This window comes from Salmo salar, chromosome ssa20 (genome assembly GCF_905237065.1).
Source record: "Salmo salar chromosome ssa20, Ssal_v3.1, whole genome shotgun sequence".
Lineage (NCBI taxonomy): Eukaryota > Metazoa > Chordata > Actinopteri > Salmoniformes > Salmonidae > Salmo > Salmo salar.
Genome location: NC_059461.1, coordinates 57,906,500 through 57,928,321, shown reverse-complemented (window position 1 = coordinate 57,928,321; position 21,822 = coordinate 57,906,500). Strand labels below are relative to the sequence as shown.

Sequence of the window (21,822 nt, the reverse complement as noted above, 5' to 3'; positions counted from 1 at the left end):
CATTTACATTTTTTTTTAACTATTTGAACCCAAGTCTAAATATGTTGAAGTGACTAACAGTTAAGGCAGCCTAATTAGTAGGCTGCCTTCTGAGATATGTGGTGTCTTGCTCGGAACAAACGTAACAGAACTCACTTTGATCAACCAAACCTTCCTTGATCAAATACACACGCCCTTTGATCAAGTATACCCACTTTGATCAAGCGCACCCACCCAACTTGATTTATTTTGAAGGAGTGATGAGAGGAGGCTGTTCTTCCAGAGCTACATCTGATCGTTCCAGAGCTGGGGGACCTCCTGGTGTGCATTCCTCGTGACCACGATGAGTCAGCTTGAGTGGCTGTCTTCTCCTCCGTGTTGGTAAACAACAACAGGGCCCTTTGCATGTGTTTACATCCCAGTGACCAGGATGTTGGATGTTTGAGTCCCTGTTGTCATGGCGCTGCGGTGTAGCGTAGTGCGTCCAGGGCCTATAATTATTCAAATGACTGTGTTCCCAACACGTCTCCAGCTGCCAGGAGATGTGTTGTGTGGTGAGAGCGGCTTGATTGCTTCTTGATACTGAGGCGACCTCACGACGGGAGCAGACCACGGGTTTCCTGCCAACATAGCCACAAGATACACTGAACGTGATACTGTGTTGTTTTTTATGCTAATCGTGTGTGTGTGCGTGTGCGTGTGCGTGTGTGTGTGTGTGTGTGTGTGTGCACGCCTGTGTGTGTGTTTCATCCCAGGTACTTTGCCAGCGAGCCCTTTGCTGACCTGCACCGCGTGGAGGGTCTGCGCGGCGTCTTCGTGGCCACACTCATCAACGGCTCACTCAGCGAGGACAACATGCGCTCTGTAATCACCTTTGACAAGGGGGGCACCTGGGAACTGCTGCAGGCCCCCTCCGCCGACAGCCTGGGAGGAACACTGGACTGCCAGGTAGCTAGCTAGCTGTTACAATAACATCTGACCCTTTATCAGTGGTTAGAGAAAACGTCCACCTACACCCTGGTGAGTTTCTCCTAACCACTGCTACAGGGTACTGCTGTCAGCAATATGACATCATACACATCGGAGCAACATCCTGCTTACGGACGTCAACAACAGTATGAAGATTAGGGCTGTGATGGTACCAGGATCGCAATATTTGTTCCGTGCTATTAATGAAAACACGAGGCAGACCAAACTCTTTGGTCCTTTAACAACCTGCTGTTTGTAAAATGTTGGGTGCTGTAGCTTAGAAAATAAATACAGGTGACTCTGGATGACATCATAATAATGTCTCTTTCCAACATTAGGGCTGTTTTCCTAAATCATTTAAATTCGCTTTGTTTCCTTTCCGCAATACTAGCGAGTGTCGTGATATTGGCATCGTCCCGGCCCTAATTAAGATCTGCCCGAGATTCCCACGGTTAGCTCTTATTAATGTAGGCATGCCTGAAGGGAGGGGAAGAATTGAGAAGAGCCAATAAAGCAGAATTGCAGAATTGAATTATGTTGTTGTTGATGTCTGTAAGCAGGAAGTTGCCCTCTTGTGTTTTGTGCTGTCATTGTGCTGAGTCCTTTGAGGGGGTTGGGGGTTGGGTAATATGAAGGGATTGGGGGTTGGGTAATATGAACCTACATTAGGGGTTAGGGACAACAGCCACTGTGTGTGTTTGCATTCTAAAGGGGAAGTGGGTTTGGGTGTAAACAGTTGTGTTTTGTTTGGTTTTAGAAAGTGGTCGTGTCCCTTGCACAAAAATGTATGCACTCACCACTGTAATTCGCTCTGGATAAGAGTGTCTAAATTGTTATATTTTAAATGTAGCTTCACTTCTTAGAAAATACTATTATATTTTTGATTTATTTATTGAGGGTTTTGTCAGAGTGATTGTTGTCTCCATTGACCTAACACTTCTCTCTCTCACTCCATCTCTTCCTCTACAACGCCTGTCCATCCCTCCCTCCAATCCCCCCCCTCTCCTCTCTAATCCTCCCTCTATCCATCGCTCTTCTATACCCCCCGGGTATTTCTCTATCCCCATCATCTCCCTCTATCCCCCATCATGTCCCTCTATCCCCATCATCTCCCTCTATCCCCCATCATGTCCCTCTATCCCCATCATCTCCCTCTATCCCCATCATCTCCCTCTATCCCCATCATCTCCCTCTATCCCCATCATCTCCCTCTATCCCCCATCATCTCCCTCTATCCCCCATCATGTCCCTCTATCCCCATCATCTCCCTCTATCCCCATCATGTCCCTCTATCCCCATCATCTCCCTCTATCCCCATCATCTCCCTCTATCCCCATCATCTCCCTCTATCCCCCATCATGTCCCTCTATCCCCATCATCTCCCTCTATCCCCCATCATCTCCCTCTATCCCCATCATCTCCCTCTATCCCCATCATGTCCCACTATCCCCATCATCTCCCTCTATCCCCCATCATGTCCCTCTATCCCCATCATCTCCCTCTATCCCCATCATGTCCCACTATCCCCATCCTCTCCCTCTATCCCCCATCCTCTCCCTCTATCCCCCATCCTCTCCCTCTATCCCCCATCCTCTCTCCCTCTATCCCCCATCCTCTCTCCCTCTATCCCCCATCCTCTCTCCCTCTATCCCCCATCCTCTCTCCCTCTATCCCCCATCCTCTCTCCCTCTATCCCCCATCCTCTCTCCCTCTATCCCCCATCCTCTCTCCCTCTATCCCCCATCCTCTCTCCCTCTATCCCCCATCCTCTCCCTCTATCCCCATCCTCTCTCCTCTATACCCCATCCTCTCTCCCTCTATCCCCATCCTCTCTCCCTCTATCCCCATCCTCTCTCCCTCTATACCCCATCCTCTCTCCCTCTATACCCCATCCTCTCTCCCTCTATCCCCCATCCTCTCTCCCTCTATCCCTATCCACTATCCCCCATCCTCTATCCACTATCCCCATCCTCTCCCTCCCTCTATCCCCCTTTTCCCCATCCTCTCTCTCTATCCCTCTTTCCCCATCCTATCCCTCTCTCTCTATCCTCTATCCCTCTCCCTCTATCCCCCATCCTCTCCCTCTATCCCCCATCCACTATCCCCATCCTCTCACTCTATCCCCCATCCTCCCTCTATCCCTCATCCTCTCCCTCTATCCCCATCCTCTCACTCTATCCCCCATCCTCTCCCTCTCTCCCTCCCTCTATCCCCCACACTCCCCCTTTTTCCCCATCCTCTCCCTCTTTCCCCATCCTCTCCCTCTATCCCTCATCCTCTCCCTCTATCCCCATCCTCTCTCCCTCTATCCCCATCCTCTCTCCCTCTATCCCCATCCTCTCTCCCTCTATCCCCATCCTCTCTCCCTCTATCCCCCATCCTCTCTCCCTCTATCCCCCATCCTCTCTCCCTCTATCCCCCATCCTCTCTCCCTCTATCCCCATCCTCTCTCCCTCTATCCCCCATCCTCTCTCCCTCTATCCCCCATCCTCTCTCCCTCTATCCCCCATCCTCTATCCACTATCCCCATCCTCTATCCACTATCCCCCCATCCTCTCCCTCTATCCCCATCCTCTCCCTCTATCCCCATCCTCTCCCTCTATCCCCATCCTCTCCCTCTATTTCCCATCCTCTCTCCCTCTATCCCCCATCCTCTCTCCCTCTATCCCCATCCTCTATCCCCATCCTCTATCCACTATCCCCATCCTCTATCCACTATCCCCCATCCTCTCCCTCTATCCCCCATCCTCTCTCTCTATCCCCCATCCTCTCTCCCTCTATCCCCCATCCTCTCTCCCTCTATCCCCATCCTCTCTCCCTCTATCCCCCATCCTCTCTCCCTCTATCCCCCATCCTCTCTCCCTCTATCCCCCATCCTCTCTCCCTCTATCCCCCATCCTCTCTCCCTCTATCCCCCATCCTCTCTCTCTATCCCCCATCCTCTCTCTCTATCCCCCATCCTCTCTCCCTCTATCCCCCATCCTCTCTCCCTCTATCCCCCATCCTCTCTCCCTCTATCCCCCATCCTCTCTCCCTCTATCCCCCATCCTCTCTCCCTCTATCCCCCATCCTCTCTCCCTCTATCCCCCATCCTCTCTCCCTCTATCCCCCATCTTCTCTCCCTCTATCCCCATCTTCTCTCCCTCTATCCCCCATCCTCTCTCCCTCTATCCCCCATCCTCTCTCCCTCTATCCCCCATCCTCTCTCCCTCTATCCCCCATCCTCTCTCCCTCTATCCCCCATCCTCTCTCCCTCTATCCCCCATCCTCTCTCCCTCTATCCCCCATCCTCTCTCCCTCTATCCCCCATCCTCTCTCCCTCTATCCCCCATCCTCTCTCCCTCTATCCCCCATCCTCTCTCCCTCTATCCCCCATCCTCTCTCCCTCTATCCCCCATCCTCTCTCCCTCTATCCCCCATCCTCTCTCCCTCTATCCCCATCCTCTCTCCCTCTATCCCCATCCTCTCCCCTCCCCATCCTCTATCCCCCATCCTCTCTCCCTTCCCCATCCTCTCTCCCTCTATCCCCCATCCTCTCTCCCTCTATCCCCCATCCTCTCTCCCTCTATCCCCCATCCTCTCCCTCTATCCCCCATCCTCTCTCCCTCTATCCCCATCCTCTCTCCCTCTATCCCCCATCCTCTCTCCCTCTATCCCCATCCTCTCTCCCTCTATCCCCATCCTCTCTCCCTCTATCCCCCATCCTCTCTCCCTCTATCCCCCATCCTCTCTCCCTCTATCCCCCATCCTCTCTCCCTCTATCCCCCATCCTCTCTCCCTCTATCCCCCATCCTCTCTCCCTCTATCCCCATCCTCTCCCCCCTATCCCCCATCCTCTCTCCCTCTATCCCCATCCTCTCTCCCTCTATCCCCCATCCTCTCTCCCTCTATCCCCATCCTCTCCCTCCCTCTATCCCCACCTCTCTCCCTCTATCCTCTCTCTATCCCTCTTTCCCCATCCTATCCCTCCATCCTCTATCCCTCTCCCTCTATCCCCCATCCTCTCACTCTATCCCCATCCTCCCCTCTATCCCCCATCCTCTCCCTCTATCCCCCATCCTCTCACTCTATCCCCCCATCCTCTCCTCTCTCCCTCCCTCTATCCCCCACACTCTCCCCTTTTCCCCATCCTCTCCCTCTTTCCCCATCCTCTCCCTCTATCCCTCATCCTCTCCCTCTATCCCTCATCCTCTCCCCTCTATCCCCCATCCTCTCTCCCTCTATCCCCCATCCTCTCTCCTCTATCCCCATCCTCTCTCCCTCTATCCCCATCCTCTCTCCCTCTATCCCCCATCCTCTCTCCCTCTATCCCCCATCCTCTCTCCCTCTATCCCCCATCCTCTCTCCCTCTATCCCCCATCCTCTCTCCCTCTATCCCCCATCCTCTCTCCCTCTATCCCCCATCCTCTCTCCCTCTATCCCCATCCTCTCTCCCTCTATCCCCATCCTCTCTCCCTCTATCCCCCATCCTCTCTCCCTCTATCCCCATCCTCTTCCCTTCTATCCCCATCCTCTCTCCCTCTATCCCCATCCTCTCTCCCCCATCCTCTATCCCTCTATCCCCCATCCTCTCCCCTCTATCCCCATCCTCTCTCCCTCTATCCCCCATCCTCTCCCTCTATCCCCATCCTCTCTCCCTCTATCCCCCATCCTCTCTCCCTCTATCCCCCATCCTCTCTCCCTCTATCCCCCATCCTCTCTCCCTCTATCCCCATCCTCTCTCCCTCTATCCCCATCCTCTCCCTCTATCCCCCATCCTCTCCCCTCTATCCCCATCCTCTCTCCCTCTATCCCCCATCACTCTCCCCTCTTCCCCATCCTCTCTCTCTCCTCTTTCCCCATCCTCTCCCTCTATCCCCCTATCCTCTCTCCCTCTATCCCTCTATCCTCTCTCCCTCTATCCCCCATCCTCTCCCTCTATCCCCCATCCACTATCCCCATCCTCTCCTCTCTCCCCCATCCTCTCCCTCTATCCCCATCCTCTCTCCCTCTATCCCCCATCCTCTCTCCCTCTATCCCCATCCTCTCTCCCTCTATCCCCCATCCTCTCTCCCTCTATCCCCCATCCTCTCTCCCTCTATCCCCATCCTCTCTCCCTCTATCCCCATCCTCTCTCCCTCTATCCCCCATCCTCTCTCCCTCTATCCCCATCCTCTCTCCTCTATCCCCCATCCTCTCTCCCTCTATCCCCCATCCTCTCTCCCTCTATCCCCATCCTCTCTCCCTCTATCCCCATCCTCTCTCCCTCTATCCCCCATCCTCTCTCTATCCCTCTATCCCCATCCTCTCCCTCCATCCCCCATCCTCTCTCCTCTATCCCCATCCTCTCTCCCTCTATCCCCCATCCTCTCCTCTATCCCCATCCTCTCCTCTATCCCCATCCTCTCTACCTCTATCCCCCATCCTCCCTCTATCCCTCATCCTCTCCCTCTATCCCCATCCTCTCACTCTATCCCCCATCCTCTCCCTCCCTCTATCCCCCACACTCCCCCTTTTCCCCATCCTCTCCCTCATCCTCTCCCTCTATCCCTCATCCTCCCCCTCTATCCCCATCCTCTCCCTCTATCCCTATCCTCTATCCACTATCCCCATCCTCTCCCCTCTATCCCCATCCTCTCTCCCTCTCTCCCCATCCTCTCTCCCTCTCTCCCCCATCCTCTCCCCTCTATCCCCCATCCTCTCTCCCTCTATCCCCCATCCTCTCTCCCTCTATCCCCATCCTCTCTCCCTCTATCCCCCATCCTCTCTCCCTCTATCCCCATCCTCTCTCCCTCTATCCCCCATCCTCTCTCCCTCTATCCCCATCCTCTCTCCCTCTATCCCCATCCTCTCTCCCTCTATCCCCCATCCTCTCTCCCTCTATCCCCCATCCTCTCTCCCTCTATCCCCCATCCTCTCTCCCTCTATCCCCATCCTCTCTCCCTCTATCCCCCATCCTCTCTCCCTCTATCCCCATCCTCTCTCCCTCTATCCCCCATCCTCTCTCCTCTATCCCCATCCTCTCTCCCTCTATCCCCCATCCTCTCTCCCTCTATCCCCCATCCTCTCTCCCTCTATCCCCATCCTCTCTCCCTCTATCCCCCATCCTCTCTCCCTCTATCCCCCATCCTCTCTCCCTCTATCCCCCATCCTCTCTCCCTCTATACCCCATCCTCTCTCCCTCTATACCCCATCCTCCCTCCCTCTATCCCCCACTCTCCCCCTTTCCCCCATCCTCTCTCTCTATCCCTCTTTCCCCATCCTATCCCTCCATCCCCTATCCTCTCTCTCTATCCTCTATCCCTCTCCCTCTATCCCCATCCTCTCCCTCTATCCCCATCCACCTCTATCCCCATCCACTATCCCCATCCTCTCACTCTATCCCCCATCCTCCCTCTATCCCTCATCCTCTCCCTCTATCCCCATCCTCTCACTCTATCCCCCATCCTCTCCCTCCCTCCCTCCCTCTATCCCCCACACTCCCCCTTTTCCCCATCCTCTCTCTCTATCCCTCTTTCCCCATCCTCTCCCTCCATCCCCCATCCTCTCTCTCTATCCCCCATCCTCTCCCTCTATCCCTCTCCCTCTCTCCACCATCCTCTCCCTCTATCCCCCATCCTCTCCCTCTCTCCACCATCCTCTCCCTCTCTCCACCATCCTCTCCCTCTCTCCCCCATCCTCTCCCTCTATCCCCATCCTCTCCCTCTATCCCCCATCCTCTCCCTCCCTCTCTCCCCATCCTCTCCCTCCCTCTCTCCCCCATCCTCTCCCTCTCTCCCCCATCCTCTCCCTCTATCCCCATCCTCTCCCTCTATCCCCCATCCTCTCCCCATCCTCTCCCTCCCTCTCTCCCCATCCTCTCCCCCATCCTCTCCCTCTCTCCCCCATCCTCTCCCTCTCTCCCCCATCCTCTCCCTCTCTCCCCCCATCCTCTCCCTCTCTCCCCCCATCCTCTCCCTCTATCCCCCCATCCTCTCCCTCTATCCCCCCATCCTCTCCCTCCCTCTCTTCCATAGCTCTCCAAGGGCTGCTCCCTACACCTGGCCCAGCGCTGGAGCCAGCTTCTCAACATTCAGCTGCGCAGGATGCCCATACTGTCCAAGGAGTCAGCGCCAGGGCTCATCATGGCCACAGGTGGGGAGGCTAGCATCATACAACTACAATGACTATTTATTTAAAATATATATATATGAGAGAGAGAGAGAACCGGTACTGAGGGTGTGTGCCAGAGGGCTTCGGCATTACCACTCCACCAGCCTGGCCACAGAATTACTATTTCTATGGTGAACACATGACTTCCCTTATGGTGGTGCAACTTCTGCTACTGCCTGATCTGAGGGAGAGGACCACTTCCTCCATCAGTCAATCACACAGGAAGTGCCTAGAGAAGCTGTGGAGTCTCTCCTTCCTGCTCGTTTGTCTGCGTCTGTTTTATTTATTTTTTTAACCATTATTCATTCAGTTGAGAGAGAATTCTTATTTACAACGTGTGTGTGTGCGCGTGAGTGTTTGAATTTTCCTGAGTGCGTGTGTTCATGGTATGGGAATGTGTTCATGGTATGGGAATGTGTTCATGGTATGGGAATGTGTTCATGGTATGGGAATGTGTTCATGGTATGGGAATGTGTTCATGGTATGGGAATGTGTTCATGGTATGGGAATGTGTTCATGGTATGGGAATGTGTTCATGGTATGGGAATGTGTTCATGCGTGTTAGTAACTGCGTGTCCTCCGGTCAGAGCAATAGGTTTTGACCGGGGTTAAACTAGGAGTAGTTGGACACATCCATTGTGTTTAATCCACTGAAAGTGTCTCTCTGTCTCTACCGCCTCTGCCTGCTTCGCGGAGTACATAGATTTTCTTTGTAGCTGTGCTGTGTCTGGAAGGAGGAAGACGCCTCTACGCCCTGCGAGCTACTAAACCTAACCAAATGATTAGGCGATAACTCCCACAGGGAGAAGTGCAGAGAGGAGAGCTGAGGAGACACTATGCCCTTCTCGTCCGTGTTATCGCTCACACACAGATGCGCTAATTACTTCTTCCTCACCCAGCGGATACACACACACACACACACACACACACACACACACACACACACACACACACAGACACACCGTCTCTCTCTTTGTGTGGACCCAGCCAGCCACACATAACCAGCATCCCCACACGGCCTATCAGGGGGAACATTTCCACCGAAGCGTTTTGTTTTGTGACTTGTTCCTGTGACATTTCTTCATTTGTAAAGCACCGTTGATATGGCCTCCAAGAACAACAGTCATTAGTGGTGGTGCAGGGGAGGAGAACGGTGGCTTCATCAACCAGCTCTCAGGATGAGTGTCAGCCGTACACACGGAGAGAGCCGTACACACGGAGAGAGCCGTACACACGGAGAGAGCCGTACACACGGAGAGAGCCGTACACACAGAGAGAGCCGTACACACGGAGAGAGCCGTACACACAGAGAGAGCCGTACACACGGAGAGAGCCGTACACACGGACAGAGCCGTACACACGGACAGAGCCGTACACACGGACAGAGCCGTACACACGGACAGAGCCGTACACACGGACAGAGCCGTACACACGGAGAGAGCCGTACACACGGACAGAGCCGTACACACGGAGAGAGCCGTACACACGGACAGAGCCGTACACACGGACAGAGCCGTACACACGGACAGAGCCGTACACACGGAGAGAGCCGTACACACGGACAGAGCCGTGCACGCCGACAGAGCTGTACAATACGCCACACCGTTAGGTGCAACATGGTAGTCTACATCCACATAGGATAAATAGATATAGGACATCACACTCGTTGTGGCCTTCCCCCCCTAGAATGACTACACACTGATTTGAGCCATTCCTCTAGGTTCAGCACACGGTAAGGAGTATTGACGTTGACAATAAAGCATACTGGAGCGTAGGCTGCGGCATGCAGAGTTTTTATTGAACTTTTCTGAACATAGGCCTGTTCCTTGATCTCAAGCATTTGCTTAACAACCCTGGATGGAATCGATCCCTATATAAGACCGGTCCAGCTGTATGCTACAGTAGCCCCTTTCGCTATGGCCGCGTCTGAAATGGCACCCTGTTTCCTGTAGAGCTACTGTTGCTCTGTTGTCGGCTTTGTGTACTCTGGGCTGGCCGCTGTGCTTGGCTACATCCCAAATTGCACGGCACCGTATTCCTATGCATCTAGTGCACTACTTTTGACCAGGGCCCATAAGGCTTTTGGTCAAAAGCAGTGCACTATGTAGGGAATAGGGTGCTATTTGGAACAAAGCCTGGGATACTGCTGGGACTGGAGACCACCTGAAGCTGCGGTAGTGTTCCTACTGAATCCCTCTGTGTGAATTGTTTAATTCATCACCTCCTCTCACACAGCCGTTCCACTGATCATCCTGTGTCTGTCTGCAGGTTCTGTGGGCAAGAACCTAGCCAACAAGCCAAACGTGTACGTGTCCAGCAGTGCTGGGGCCAGATGGAGAGAGGTCAGTGCCTGTGTGTGCCTTGTTTGTGTGTGTGTGTGCTTTGTTTTTGTGTGTGTGTGTGTGTGTGTGTGTGTGTGTGTGTGTATGCTTTGTTTGTGTGTGTGTGTGTGTGTATGCTTTGTTTTTGTGTGTGTGTGTATGCTTTGTTTTTGTGTGTGTGTGTGTGTGTATGCTTTGTTTTTGTGTGTGTGTGTGTATGCTTTGTTTTTGTGTGTGTGTGTGCCATAAATGTAACTATGCACATGATGAGCTATAAATCCTGACATTGGTTATTGTTGGATGTTTCCTGCCTCCGCTACCCACTCATAGCAGAGGGTTTCTGTGGAGCGCTTAGCCACAATGCTGAATGATTAGCGTAGGATACTTCCCTCCATAGCGTATTATTAAACAACCACAAACATGGTGCTGCAGTTACTTAAAGCCACACTCTGTAAGACGTGTGTACAGTTCCAAGACTGGGGAGCCCTCGAAGACATAAACAATGGAGCAGAAGCACCCGGAACATTTTCACATGTTCTTGATGGCTATGGTGTGACATTCCACGAGAGCAGTATTAGACTTTTAATGATTCTTTTTTTAAACATACTTTTAATCTGAACATAGTGTTACCTCATTTAAGTGTCTTGACGATCAAAATATTTTTGGTAATAATACAGTTGTACTAGTCTTATTATGGTAGCTATATAAATTGACCAGCAATCTTACAGACTGTGGCTTTAATGAGTGTTCTTCACATTTCCCCTTCTCAAGGCGCTGGCCGGTCCTCACTTCTACACGTGGGGTGACCACGGGGGCATCCTCATGGCCATCGCCCAGGGGGGCTCCACCACACACCTCAAGTGAGTCTCACAACTGTCCTAAATAAGACCCATATCTCCGTTGCTAGAACAACACAGTGTGCTGTATCATCACCCCCTCATTACACCCCTCATTACACCCCTCATTACACCCCTCATTACCCCCACCCTCTACCCCCCCACCCCTCTATCCCCCCACCCCTCTATCCCCCCACCCCTCTACCCCCCCTCTACCCCACCCCTCTACCCCACCCTCTACCCCTCTACCCCCACCCTCTACCCCCACCCCTCTACCCCACCCTCTACCCCCACCCCTCTACCCCCCCACCCCTCTACCCCCCACCACCCCTCTACCACCCCCCTCTACCCCACCCTCTACCCCCCACCTCTCTACCCCCACCCCTCTACCCCCCCACCCCTCTACCCCCCCACCCTCTACCCCCACCCCTCTACCCCCCACCCCTCTACCCCCCCACCCCTCTACCCCCCACCCCTCTACCCCCCACCCCTCTACCCCCCACCCCTCTACCCCCCACCCCTCTACCCCCCACCCCTCTACCCCCCCACCCCTCTACCCCCCCAACCCCTCTACCCCCCCTACCCCTCTTATTTTCACATTGTCCTTTCCAGCTCTGTTCCGGCTACTACAGTACAGTGGGATATGTAACCAGGCCAATGCACTACAGCTTGGCTTGGCTCAGTAGTGTAAAATGGGTATAAATATTGTAACCATGCTAATATTGATGTCCATACTGTCTCTGTTGGCCCTGCTATAGACTAGCATCCTGTTCAGGTTGGTGTACTTGCTGCCTCACGCTACAGAATCAGTAGATTTATCCTATGGGCCATTCTGACTTGGACAAGGCGGCAGGTAGCCTACTGGTTAGAGTGTTGGGCCAGTAACCGAAAGGTTACTACCTGACTATCAAATCCCCGAGCTGACAAGGTAAAAATCTGCCATTCTGCCCCTCAACAAGGCAGTTAACCCAGTGTTCCCCGGTAGGCCATCATTGTAAATAAGAATTTGTTCTTAACTGACTTGCCTAGTTAAATAAAGGTTAAATAAAAAAAATACATATAAAAGGCTCTTACCTACTGTCTCTCTGTCTCAGGTTCAGTACCAATGAGGGGGAGACGTGGACAGACTTCGGTTTCTCTGACCGGGAGGTTTATGTCTACCAGCTGCTGACAGAACCAGGGGAGAAGAGCACCATCTTCACCGTCTTCGGCTCCTACGCCGACCAGAGACACAGCTGGCTCATCCTGCAGGTCAACGCCAGCGACGTGCTCGGTGAGTGGACTCTCACAATATTACTACACTGGGCAGAAGTCATGACTGATGCTCAGCCCGGTGCTTTTGGGTCTGTCTGTCGTCCGTTTTCACAATGCCAATAAGAAGCATCCATCTATCAGGCCAGAGTCTCACTGAGGGGTGTGTGTGTGTGTGTTTGTGCGTTCGTTTGTGTGTGTCCGCTTATGTCCCCATGCTACTGTAATACAATGTGATCCAATTCCAAATCAAGTATTTAAAGTGTGTGTATTTGTCTCTTCAGGCGTGCCGTGCGCCGAGGGAGACTACAAGCGCTGGTCCCCGTCAGACGAGCGGGGCAACGACTGCCTTCTGGGTAGTGAGATGGTGTACAAGCGACGCACGCCTCACGCCACCTGCTTCAACGGGGAAGACTTCGACCGCCCCGTCACTGTGTCCAACTGCTCCTGCACACGCCAGGACTACGAGTGGTGAGACTCATTTCCAAGCCCGTGTCCAATCCCATATCCGCCCTTTGCCTCTACCCCTAAAACGATCTACCCCTTGGCACCTCGTATCGATCTGAAAGGACTTACACCTCTGCTATCCTTTCAGAGTAGGGCTAGGGCTTGATTGACTTACACCTCTGCTATCCTTTCAGAGTAGGGCTAGGGCTTGATTGACTTACACCTCTGCTATCCTTTCAGAGTAGGGCTAGGGCTTGATTGGAATTAGGCAACAGTTTTTTTTCCACTAATCTCAATCTGTTCATATTTTGATAGTCAGGTAGGCTAACATTGGGTCTCTCTCTCTCTCCCCATCTAATCTCTCTCTTGCTCTCTCTCACCCTCCTCTCTCTCCTTTTATCTCTCTCAGTGACTATGGCTTCAAGCTGAGCGAGGACCTGTCCCTCCAGGTGTGCCTGCCCGACCCCGAGTTCTCCGGGAACCTCTACGCCCCTCCCGTGCCCTGCCCCGTTGGAACTACCTACCGTCGCAGTACAGGGTGAGCCAATATCCCTTTGGTATTAGCATATTGTCACTTCATCACTTCTTGTAATGATAGGCTTTTTCCTTTTGTTAAGGTGACTCCACACGTTGAGGGTCAAGGCCTTGCAATGTGAATGGGTCTGGATTATATGACTTAGCTGAGCTGAAGGGTTTTGGGGTTTCGGGCTGAATTCAGTGTCCCAAATGGGCCCTGGTCAAACATAGTGTACTTTAAAGGGAATAGGGTACCATTTGGGACACAACCATAAAGGTTGAGATACACTTGTCCTTGACTGACAGTCACATATGGCTGATTAAAAACAAATGGCATTACCTAGCGCATGGGTGTCAAACTCTGGCATTTGGCCCGCGGGGTAATTATATTTGGCCCGCGAGACAATACCAAATTACTACTAGAGCTGGCCCGCCGGTATTATACAGCGCATTCACCGCTAATACTACGAATCCCATAATGCTCTGCTGTTGTTTTCGCGCGCCAATCAGGACAGGACCCAGAAACGCCCTCTCCTCTGTGACAAGTGGGAGGCAGAATATCTGTTTACATATGTAAAAGACAAACCTGTTTGTCTTGTTTGTGGAGTCAACGTGGCTGTAAGTAAGGAGTACAACATTAGACGACACTATGAAACAAGGATTTCTTCAGCTCAGAGCCTGAGCCCAGACATTGATGAACTAGCATCCAAGAAGAGATGCCAGGTATCTGGCTTGGGCACATCAGATTAGATCAGTGTGCAATAATTAACGTTTTCTTTGTGCACTTTTTCTTGCTACAAGGCATGGGCTTGAATGGTTGATTGATTTATTATCATTTTATTTGTAAAATTATTAGCCAGTGGAAAAAGTTTATTTTGGTATTTAAATCAGAAGGCTGCAAATAGAAAAGAGGCATACGATTTTTATTTAAATTTTATTTATTTAATAAATTAATGCCATTGATATTTTTTTTCATTTGAAATTCGATTTTGCATGTCTCCACTATTAAATTATATATTGTATGGTAATAAGCGATGCTTGTTCCATATTCAATGTTAAAGCAAAACTTGTTTGGGTCCATATTAAAAGGTTCATTTGTTCAATGTTGGCCTGCGACTTTGTTCAGGTTTTACATTTTGGCCCACTGGGTATTTGTGTTTGACACCCCTGACCTAGCGTATCAGTCTTCACCTCAGTCTTATAGGATTTATTTTACTGCCGCAAGGAGACGACCGTTAAATATCAACATGATTAATGATGAATATGATATGAACACTTTGCAAATGGCATCCTTTGTGGTCATGAGGGGGAACTCTTTGTTCTTCTTTTGCGCTATGGGGAAGAGAAAGGAGTGACGTCATTCTATTATACAGCCCTCGCTTATCATGGAGAACAGCCCCACCTAGTGTCATAAGGAGAGATGTCCCAGCAAAATCTTGACATACACTGAGTGTACAAATCATTAAGAACGCCTTCCTGATATTGAGTTGCAACCCTCCTTTTGCCCTCAGAACAGCTTCAATTCGTTGGGACATGGACTCTACAAGGTGTCAAAAGCTTCCCACAGGGATGCTGGTACATGTTCACTCCAATGATCCCCTGTTGTGTAAAGTTTGGCTGGATATCCTTTGGGTGGTGGACCATTGTTGATACACACAGGAAACTGTTGAGCGTGAAAAACCCAGCAGCGTTGCAGTTCTTGATGCACTCATACCGGTGCGCCTGACACCTACTTCCATACCCCCTTCAAAGGCACTTACATATTTTATCTTGCCCATTCACCCTCTGAATGGAACACATACACAATACATGTCTCAGTTGTCTCAAGGCTTAAAAATCCTTCTTTAACCTGCCTCCTCCCCTTCATCTACTCTGATTTGAAGTGGATTTAACAAGTGACATCAATAAGGGATCATAGCTTTCCACCGGTCAGTCTATGTCATGGTCAGAGCAGGTGTTCTTAGTGTTTTGTACACTCAGTGTATATGTAATGGGCAACATATAAACATTTTGTTCTCCTCGTTTACACAACTACGCATAAGATGCACTGTATTACACCATTTGTTGTACACGTACTCTTGTTGTGATATTGGGTGGTGTGTGTGTGTGTCTGTCCATGTTGTTAACCAGTTTGTGTGTGTCTCTCTCTCTCAGCTACAGGAAGGTGTCTGGGGACAGCTGTAGTGGAGGGGATGTAGAAGCCAGACTGGGTGGAGAGATGCTCCCCTGTCCTGTAGGAGGTAAGCCTCCCCTCTCTCAATTAAGAAACCGGGTTATTTGATACGTTTAGCCTTTTAGATCACAATGAATAAGAGACCCCCTGAATGAATGAATAAGAGACCCTGAATGAATGAATGAATAAGAGACCCCTGAATGAATGAATAAGAGACCCCTGAATGAATGAATAAGAGACCCCTGAATGAATGAATAAGAGACCCCTGAATGAATGAATAAGAAACCCCTGAATGAATGAATAAGAGACCCCTGAATGAATGAATGAATGAATGAATGAATGAATTGAATGAATGAATGAATGAATGAATGAATGAATGAATGAATGAATGAATGAATGAATGAATAAGAGATACTCTGAGATGCTTGCTATACTGGGTTCACAAATACTTAACCTTGTAAATGCCATTATGGAAAGGGGAGACTCTCACGAGGATGTTCTCTGTTTTGCTCTACGACCCCCACAAGTAACATGGGACTCATCTGAAGGTAACCCATGGAAATATGGAGGTCCTTTTGTGACAACAAAAATAAGGGGTTAAATGAGTCCAAAAAATATTTATATTTCCTGAGCTTTCTTATATCTCCTAGATATAGGACAGACACGTCAAAACATTATTATTCCTTAGGATTTATTTCTTGCCTTTTTATGAATGTGTTATTCAATGCATTTCTATGGGCTATAGTAGTAATGGCCAAATTCAGTATTTTATCAAATCATTTTTTAATATTTTCGGGAGGGATACATAAAGGGCCAAAAAAATCATAATCAAATAGCTAAATGATCCATTGAATTACTATTTTAAAACCATCCCATATGTTACCTTTGGGTCGTGGGTCATGACGGGTTTATTTGGTATGGGCCACACAGTTTTATCTTTTTTGCTTGACCTTAAAGAAACTCTGTTGTATAATTTGAGGCAAAAGATACTTTTAGTCACACATTATGGGGTGAATTTAGTTAAAGATAGAAAGGTTAGTCCCAGCACTAGATCATCGGCTTCAGCAACAACACACGTAACTTCGACCTCAGGGACAATAGCTGCTGGAACTGGTTGTAGGGATCCAAAAAGCAAATAAACAAAAGTGTTTGTGAATTCATGAAAAGTGAAATGACTCACATTTTATACATAAAAGCATAGGGTTGGATGAACTTTAATTTCCCTGAGGGGAAATTGTTTTAGACAAGCATTACTGCTGTATGCAAAATAAATACTGTCGTATACACAGCTGGATACAAAATAAAATGCAATTTGTTGCGTTTTTCTTACCAGTTGTTAGTCTTCACATGGCTATAGATTAGAATGAATTGTATTAAGTGTTTTTTTTCCCCCTGGTCTTCTCCAGAGAGTAATGAGTTCATCCTGTACGCTGTGAGGAACTCCATCCATCGCTATGACCTAGCCACAGGGACCGACCAGGGTCTACCCCTCTCTGGTCTCCGCGAGGCCGTGGCACTGGACTTTGACTACGAAAGGAACTGCATCTACTGGGCTGACATCTCGCTGGACACCATACAGGTCAGGGCCTTCACAGAAGGCACTCAGATGTAACCGTGACTTACCCTATTCCCTATATAGTACATTGCTTGTGTACTATATAGGGAATTAAGTACCATTTCGGACACAAAATCTATCCTGTACACACTTCAGAGACCAAAAGTACATTGTGTATCGTGATTAGTGAAAAGTATGTTCTCCCCCTCCAGAGGCTTTGTCTGAACGGCAGTACAGGACAGGAAGTGATCGTGAGGAAAGACCTGCAGAATGTGGAGGCCCTCACCTTTGACCCCATCAGCAGGCTGCTTTACTGGGTGGATGCCGGAGCGCAGAGGATTGAGGTAAACATGAGGAACAGGGATTTGTCCAATATTTGATATATACTGAACAAAAATATAAATGCAACATGCAACAATTTCAACAATTTTACTGAGTTACAGTTCATATAAGGAAATCAGCTAATACATTCATTAGGCCCTAATCTGTGGATTTCACATGACTGGGCAGGGGTGCAGCCATGGGTGGGCCTGGCTCCCAAATGGGTGGGCCCACTGGGAAGGCAGGCACAGCCAATCAGAATGAGTTGTTCCCCACAAAAGGGCTTTATTACAGACAGAAATACACCTCAGTTTCATCAACTGTCCAGGTGGTTGGTCAAAGATGATCCCGCAGGTAAAGCTTCCTGCCATCCAGGACCTATTTAATAGGCGGTGTCAGAGGAAGGCCCAAAATACTGTCAAATACTCCAGTCACCCAAGTCATATACTGTTCTCTCTGCTACCGCACGGCAAGATGTACAGGAGCGTCAAGTCTAGGTCCAAAAGGCTCCTTAACAGCTTCTACCCCCAAGCCATAAGACTGCTGAACAATTAATCAAACTATTTACATTGACCTCTCCTCTTTGTTTTTAAACTGCTGCTACTCGCTGTTTATTATCTATGCATAGTCATTTTACCCGTAGCCTAGTGGTTAGAGCGTTGGGCCGGTTACTGGATCAAATCCCCGAGCTGACAAGGTAAAAATCTGTCGTTCTGCCCCTGAGCAAGACAGTTAACCAACTGTTCCCCGAGTGCCGAAGACATGGATGTGGATTAAGGCAGCCCCCCCCACCTCTCTGATTCAGAGGGGTTGTGTTAAATGCGGAAGACACATTTCAGTTGAATAAATTCAGTTGGACAACTGACTAAGTTTCCCTACATGTACAAAGTACCTCGATTACCCATTGTCCCCGCAAATGACTTGGTACTGGTACTCACTGTATGTAGCCTTGTTATTGTTATGTCATTTTGTGTTACTTTTTATTGTGTTTTTTACTTTAGTGTATTTAGTAAATATTTTCTTAACTCTATTTCTTGAACTGCGTTGTTGGTTAAGGGCTTATAAGTCAGCATTTCACAGTAAAGTCTACACATTGTATTCGGTGCATGTGACATTCAATTTGATTTGATTTAACAGGGATGTAAACACATTTGTGCACTAAATGTTAGAGTAATAATCTTTTTGTGTGTATGGATCATTTCCGTGATCTTTTATTTCAGGTCATGAAAAATGGGACCAACACTTCACATGTTGCGTTTATATTTATATTTTTGTTCAGTGTATATACAGTGCATTCGGAAAGTATTCAGACCCCTTCCCATTTCCACATTTGCTTACGTTAGACTTATTCCAAAATTTTTTTGCAAATGTATTAAAAATTAAAAACAGATACCTTATTTTCATAAGTATTTAAACCCTTTGCTATGAGACTTGAAATTTGAGCTCAGGTGCTTCCTGTTTCCATTGATCATCCTTGAGATGTTTCTACAACTTGATTGGAGTCCACCTGTGGTAAATTCAATTAATTGGACATGATTTGGAAAGGCACATACCTGTCTATATAAGGTCCTACAGTTGACAGTGCATGTCAGAGCAAAAACCAAACCATGAGGTCGAAGTAATTGTCTGTAGAGTTCCGAGACATGATTTGTGTCGAGGCACAGATCTGGGGAAGTCTGCAGCATTGAAGGTCCCCAAGAACACAGTGGCCTCCATCATTCTTAAATGGAAGAAGTTTGGAACCACTAAAACTCTTCCTAGAGCTGGCCACCTGGCCAAACTGAGCAATCAGGGAAGGGCCTTGGTCAGGGAGGTGACCAAGAACCCGATGGTCACTCTGACAGAGCTCCAGAATTCCTCTGTGGAGATGGGAGAACCTCTGCAGCGCTCCACTGATCAGGCCTACGGTGAAGCATGGTGGTGGCAGCATCATGCTGTGGGTATGTTTTTCAGTGGCAGGGACTTGGAGACTAGTCAGGATCGAGGGGAAAAATGAACCGGAGCAAAGTACAGAGAGATCCTTGATGAAAACCTGCTCCAGAGCGCTCAGGACCTCAGGCTGGGGCGAAGGTTCACCTTCCAACAGGACAACGACCCTAAGCACACAGCCAAGACAACGCAGGAGTGGCTTCGGGACAAGTCTCTGTATGTCCTTGAGTGGTCCAGCCAGAGCCCGGACTTGAACCCGATCTAACATCTCTGGAGAGACCTGAAAATAGCTGTGCAGCGACGCTCCCCATCCAACCTGACAGAGCTTGAGAGGATCTGCGGAGAAGAATGTGAGAAACTTCCCAAATACAGGTGTACCAAGCTTGTAGCGTCATACCCAAAAAGACTTGAGGCTGTAATCGCTGCTAAAGGTGCTTCAGCAAAGTACTGTGTAAAGGGTCTGAATACTTATGTAAATGTAATATTTCAGTTTTTTATTTTTAATACATTTGCAACAAAATTGAAAAACCTGTTATTTCTTTGTCATTATGGGGTATTGTCTGTAGATTTGTTTTCTTTGATGAGGAACAAACACAATTGAATACATTTTTTAGAATACTTTTCGAATGCACTGTAGTTATCTTTTTTTCTCCATCTTATTGAAGCCTTGTTTGATTTCTATTCATATCCTCACCTGATAGATGACATGCTACTGTCAGGCAATACAGTGTGTGATGATGGTGACCCACTCCTTGTGTATGTGTTGTGTAGGTGTCTAACCCTGATGGGGACCTACGTCACACTCTGCTCAACTCCTCAGTGCTGGAGCATCCCAGAGCTCTGGTCCTCATGCCAGGAGAGAGGTAGCACTGTCTAATTATTTAGAATATCTGCCAAATGCATTTATGAAGCTTTTTTTACACAAAAAAGGTCTCCCGGATGACTGACTGTTAAAGGGGCGATCTGTGATTGCTACATCCATTTTAGACTTTACCACTTTGTTTTTGTTTGAACTGCGGATTGCCCCTTTAACATAAATAACGTCAGTGTTAATACCTGTCTGATATACTTGCCTAATCTGTGGCGTGTCTCCTACCAGCCTGATGTTCTGGACGGATTGGGGCGACCGTGCGGCCGGCGTGTACCGCGGCTACATGGACGGCTCCAACGTGTCATGCATCGTGTCCGAGGGCGTCCGCTGGCCCAACGGCATCACGGCAGACGACCAATGGCTGTACTGGACCGAGGCCTACGGCGATCGCATCGAGCGGGCCGACTTCGCCGGCGGTCAGCGCAGCGTGGTCATGGAGGGCCTGCCTCACCCCTATGCCATTGCTGTTTTCAAGGTTATTTTAGAATGGTTGATGCGCTTATGGAGTATTAAGGCTCACTCTGTGATATTTACATCCGTTTTTGATCATTTCAATGAATGATGTATACCCATTGATTCTTGAAGAATATCACTTATAGATGCCTTACAAGCTTAGTTCGTTTGTCTAATGTCTTTAAAGGTAGACTCTGCAATATGACCTCTTCATGCACAGCCGGTCAACTTCCTGCTTGCAGATGTCGTCAACAGCAGAATTCAAAATGGCCTAGTACTGTCACTGTTGGCTCTTTCCAAATTTGCCTCCTCCCTTGCGGCATGTCCACATTGTTTCAAGTATTTAATGTCGCATGCACAAGTACAGTGAAATGCCTTTCTTTCAAAACCCAACAATGCAGTAATTAATAACAATGTAATACTAGAACAAACACGTGGGAAATAAGGATAAATATGAATAGCACAATAAATAAGTAAGTAAGCATACTATATACTTGGTCAGTTTCCAATATCATATTTACAATGTGCAAGGCTACTGGAGTGATGGAGGTAGATATGTATAGGGGTAAGGTGACTAGGCAACAGTATAGAAGATAAACAGAGTGTGAGTGGGCGTGCGTGTGTGTAGAGTCAGTACAAATGTATCTTTGGAATTATCCAATAGAGGCAGTCTTGTCCAATAAGAATGTTACTGATGTCTGGAAGCAAAGTCGGCACTCTGTGTATGAGGATGTCATATTGCAGAGATTCTACCGTTTTATTAAGGTTATTGAGTGCAACACTGGGGAGCACAGTCCCATTGTAGAAATATATCTATGTTTGTTTTCATATAATCTCCAGGTCACTGGGCAAATCCTCATTGGCCTGTGTGTGTTTTCAGAATGACCTGTACTGGGATGACTGGTCAAGGAGGGGCATCTTCAAGGCTTCCAAAGCAGGTTCCAAGGACAATGAACTGATAGTGGGTAGACTGACCGGGGTCATGGACCTCAAAATCTTCTACAAGGGCAAGACCAGAGGTGAGAGACAAGCAGCGAAACCATATTTAACAATCAATGCCCATTCTAAGT

The 21,822-nt window shown here is 49.0% G+C and overlaps 1 protein-coding gene across 1 annotated transcript in view; it reads left to right on the top strand.

The window, feature by feature from the left end:
* Positions 1 to 21,822, top strand: part of LOC106580924 (sortilin-related receptor) — a 91,560-nt gene that overhangs the window by 37,024 nt on the left and 32,714 nt on the right. The window contains 13 exon segments of the mRNA XM_045703672.1: positions 735 to 927; positions 7,944 to 8,061; positions 10,348 to 10,421; positions 11,172 to 11,260; positions 12,331 to 12,509; positions 12,772 to 12,958; positions 13,344 to 13,472; positions 15,605 to 15,690; positions 17,030 to 17,202; positions 17,391 to 17,522; positions 20,200 to 20,291; positions 20,528 to 20,774; positions 21,633 to 21,771. Of these exon segments, the coding sequence (XP_045559628.1) occupies positions 735 to 927; positions 7,944 to 8,061; positions 10,348 to 10,421; positions 11,172 to 11,260; positions 12,331 to 12,509; positions 12,772 to 12,958; positions 13,344 to 13,472; positions 15,605 to 15,690; positions 17,030 to 17,202; positions 17,391 to 17,522; positions 20,200 to 20,291; positions 20,528 to 20,774; positions 21,633 to 21,771 (1,838 nt within the window).